Source organism: Engraulis encrasicolus, chromosome 15 (assembly GCF_034702125.1).
Source record: "Engraulis encrasicolus isolate BLACKSEA-1 chromosome 15, IST_EnEncr_1.0, whole genome shotgun sequence".
Taxonomy (NCBI): Eukaryota; Metazoa; Chordata; class Actinopteri; order Clupeiformes; family Engraulidae; genus Engraulis; species Engraulis encrasicolus.
Window position 1 is genome coordinate 39,857,295 of NC_085871.1, and position 3,673 is coordinate 39,860,967.

The window sequence follows — 3,673 nt, forward strand, 5'->3', positions numbered from 1 at the left end:
AATTGACACAGGACTTCTTAGAGTGTAAAGTAAGTGTAAGTTATCACTATTATACCGTATGACTATAACGTGCCACAAGAAAGCACTGAATGTTTTTTCATGCCCATTAACAACCTCAAATGACAAACTGTGTTCAGCATTATTTTTAAATCTCCCTTGAGTAATGTGTGAATGCTGACAGTGTTACTGGACTGTTGTGCCATTCCCCGTACTGTCTGTGGTGAAATATTGCACAAGCCAAGCAAGACTTTAGGCAATCCCACCAAAATAAGGGGCATTCAGAAGAAACTGGTGTCCGATAAGACCTGAACCAATGCCAACTAGGTCAAAGACTGACTACAGTACAGTGTCTGAGCCAACGCCCATGGCCCTTGGTCAGGATCGGAAGATCAGTACTTTCAAAGAACTTTTGTCTTAAGTTATTATGTACGTATGTGATCAAATTAATCATTAATTCAGTAGCAAAAGGAAAGAATAGTGAGCGGCGCTCAATAGTCTTTACTCCAGATTGAAGGAGTGCATCTGGTTAATCCTTTTAGGGTTTGGCAGACTTTTGAGCTATATCCAAAGCACTCTCCTTTGAGTTAAGGTGGTTAAAGTATTTAAAAACCCTTTATTTTACAACGGGGTAAACATGGTAAAAACGCCCTGAATTAATATTTATCATAGCCTTATAATACACATTGTTTCACCAGGCAGCAAATCATCTTAAATTCATTGAAAAACCTTTACTACCACAGTAATACACCACTACAACAGTACACAAGGTCTTCAAGACATAATGACTTCACCATTACTATTGTAGTAAAATCAGCTGTCCTCAACATAGCCTCTTACTGCAGATGGGGTCACCGACTGGCCTATTCATTATTTGTTGAAAATACTCAACTACATCCTAACAACATTGCTATGACATTACCCAGAGCCTTAAGTAACAGATTCAGACATAGATATTACCATTATGATGAGTGTAAGATAAAATAAGATCAGATTTTTTTATGTTTGCACAGAAATTTGTCTTGCATGACACTTCTCCACAATCCATATGTAAACGCACATTAAAGACACACAAAAACACAATATGGCCTATAGAGTCTGGTCATCTGGTAAGTTTATGACAAAGGGTTAAGTCATTCTCCCATTGAACCACTGCACTTCACACTGTTGAAACACACTTGGTAATGATGACAGGCTAACAGGGTCAAAGGTTAAAGGTTGGCCCATCACACCAGACTGTGGCAAAGGTCATCGTTGACTTAAATTTTATCTGTTTGTCTGTGGTTATCTACATGACAGTGATACTACAACACAAAGTGTGAGCTAATGGCACTACATTGCTGTAGTAACCGTTTTATGACGACTCACAAAGTGGCGGAACAATAGCACACAGGGCCCCAGGGGCAAAACACCGATAGGGCCCCCTGCACAGCCTGCAAAGGTCATGATAGGGCCCCAACACCCATACAGGAGGGCACAGGGCCCAGGGGCAAATGCCCCCCCCCCCCCCCCCCCCCCCCCCCCCCCCCCCCCCCCCCCCCCCCCCCCATAGAGCTCCGCCCCTGGACTCAAGCCATGAGAAGCAGTAAGAAGGAAGGTATAGCAACCAAAAAAAGTTGCAGTAACTTCCCCCTACATTTTTGGACACCGCCCAACAATTAGTGAACTAATTGGTTTGGCTAACAGCAATTTGAACAGATCTATCAGAGCTGAATCATTGTGCATGTCATGGAACTTGAGAACTGGCTGCAGGGCCGCTGACAGCTTTTGCTGAGCCTAGGACAAAGTCATCTTGAAGTCCCTACCGCCCATACATACAATGTAATAGGGACCAAATGCTGGGGCCCTTCTCTCCCCGTGTCGGAGACCACTGACCCCTTTGTCCCCCCTGTCGGCTTCCCTGGCTGGCTGTTTCGATACCCAACCTTGAATAGACACTAAATGTTGCAGTGCTTATTTAACTTTATAATAGCACTGCAACATATAGCACGACTACTCCCATGCAAAAAAAAAATCAATGTGTTGACCTTCAAACGTGTTGCAGCCTATTGCCACGCCATTCATAAATATCGGTTGTGGGAATGGCTGTGCAAAGACCAAAACACTCTTGTCATGCAGCTGGCATTTTCAATAGGCTAAGTATGGCACTGTCAATGGTATCTCCAGTCAGCCACAATACACAATCGGACACACAGAGTAGGCTACACTCACCACATTTTTGGGAAGTTTGTGCCCGGGTAGATATTTGACGTTTTCGTGCTCCGTGTTGATTATCTCGGTGAGTTTCTTGTCATTGACCATCTCTTCAAACACCCACATATTCACAATGGGGTCAAATCTGTTGTTGCCTTTCGCATTGTGCCCAACAATTTTGGCGATTGCCGATCCCCTATGGAATGAGAAAAACACGTCAAATGACAAACGTCAAATGGATCCGTTTCCACTAACTATGGCGCAGAGAAAGTCATTCAAATACTCTTTGACAGACAGTTTACACGGCAGTCTTTCTGCAACCATAAACACACACACAATTCAAAACACCTGAGACATATTCCTTTTTCACACCCTGGACAGAAGGATAGACACACATTACATAAACACCTTCGCTGACCATTAGATTAGGGCGCTCTATTTAATGAAATTAGTCTGGCGCGTGCTTGTACAGCAGAAGTTGGCGGAAAAGGCTACCAACCAGTTTCCAGAGCCGACGATGCAGACTTTCTTCCCAGGCATAGTGTTCCTAAATTGAATTATGGATAAGCCCTACTGCTATGCGAAACGGCAGAAATGAACTGTATGTGTCAACGCCTGCCGTTCTCTTGATTTGTCTCTCTCCACTTCCTTATCCGCCCTTACCACAGTGGTGTTGACACGGCTCCTCCTACCTCTCCATGTGCATAGAACTAGACTGGAGTACACTGTCCGCTGTTTTCACCTGTCTGTTAGACTGAAATTAGTGCTATTTCATAAAGCTTTGGGAAGTAGGCCCCGCTGAATGACGTGCTAAATAAGACTTTTTGAATTATGTGGGGTTTTTTTTTTTTTAACAGTTTGTGGGTTTCAGTGTCATGCATGGGTAAACCTAGGATAGAGTGAAGGCAACGTATCATAGTAGATTGCTATAGGCCTGTGAGTTGATGTACTCTTAAATCTCGTTAGTTAGATCTCTCAAATAATCGGCAAAAAATAGTTTATTCAAGTTGCAATGTCGAGAGAGAGAGAGAGAGAGAGAGATTGGTCGTATAGTGAACACCCATCCAAACACCTGTCAGTAAGCTCCTCTCGCTCAAAGCAGGCTTGCAGAACATTCGTGTACAAATAATTTGGCCGATCTCTTGAAACAGACACTAAAAGTAGGGTAACAAGAAACAAAAAGTAGGCCTAGGCTACCCAAACCATTTACGATGCAGTAGGCCTACACAAATGCCGTGTCATGTTTCATTTTAGCGTGGTTTGGCATATCTCTTGAAACAGATGTGCCAAGTCAAACAAATGTAGCCGTAGACTACCCAACGATGCAGTGAGCTCCAGTAGTTGAGTTCATTTTTATTTACATAGCCTAATAAATGAAAGCGTCGGCTAAATGCAATGTAATGTAGCCTAATGTAGCCTAATCCTAACTGCATAAACTCCTGTGTTAAATGCCGTATCATGTCATATGGTTTGACTGATCTCT

General features: G+C 43.1%; 1 protein-coding gene across 1 annotated transcript in view; it reads right to left on the reverse strand.

Moving 5' to 3' along the window:
- The window catches only part of LOC134464059 (glycerol-3-phosphate dehydrogenase 1-like protein), a 12,605-nt gene extending 10,224 nt beyond the window's left edge, over nt 1-2,381 (reverse strand). Inside the window, exon 1 of the mRNA XM_063217497.1 lies at nt 2,209-2,381. Coding sequence (XP_063073567.1) covers nt 2,209-2,316 — 108 coding nt within the window. The 5' untranslated portion in view covers nt 2,317-2,381. The remainder of the gene's footprint in view (nt 1-2,208) is intronic.
- Between the last annotated feature and the right edge of the window lie 1,292 nt (nt 2,382-3,673).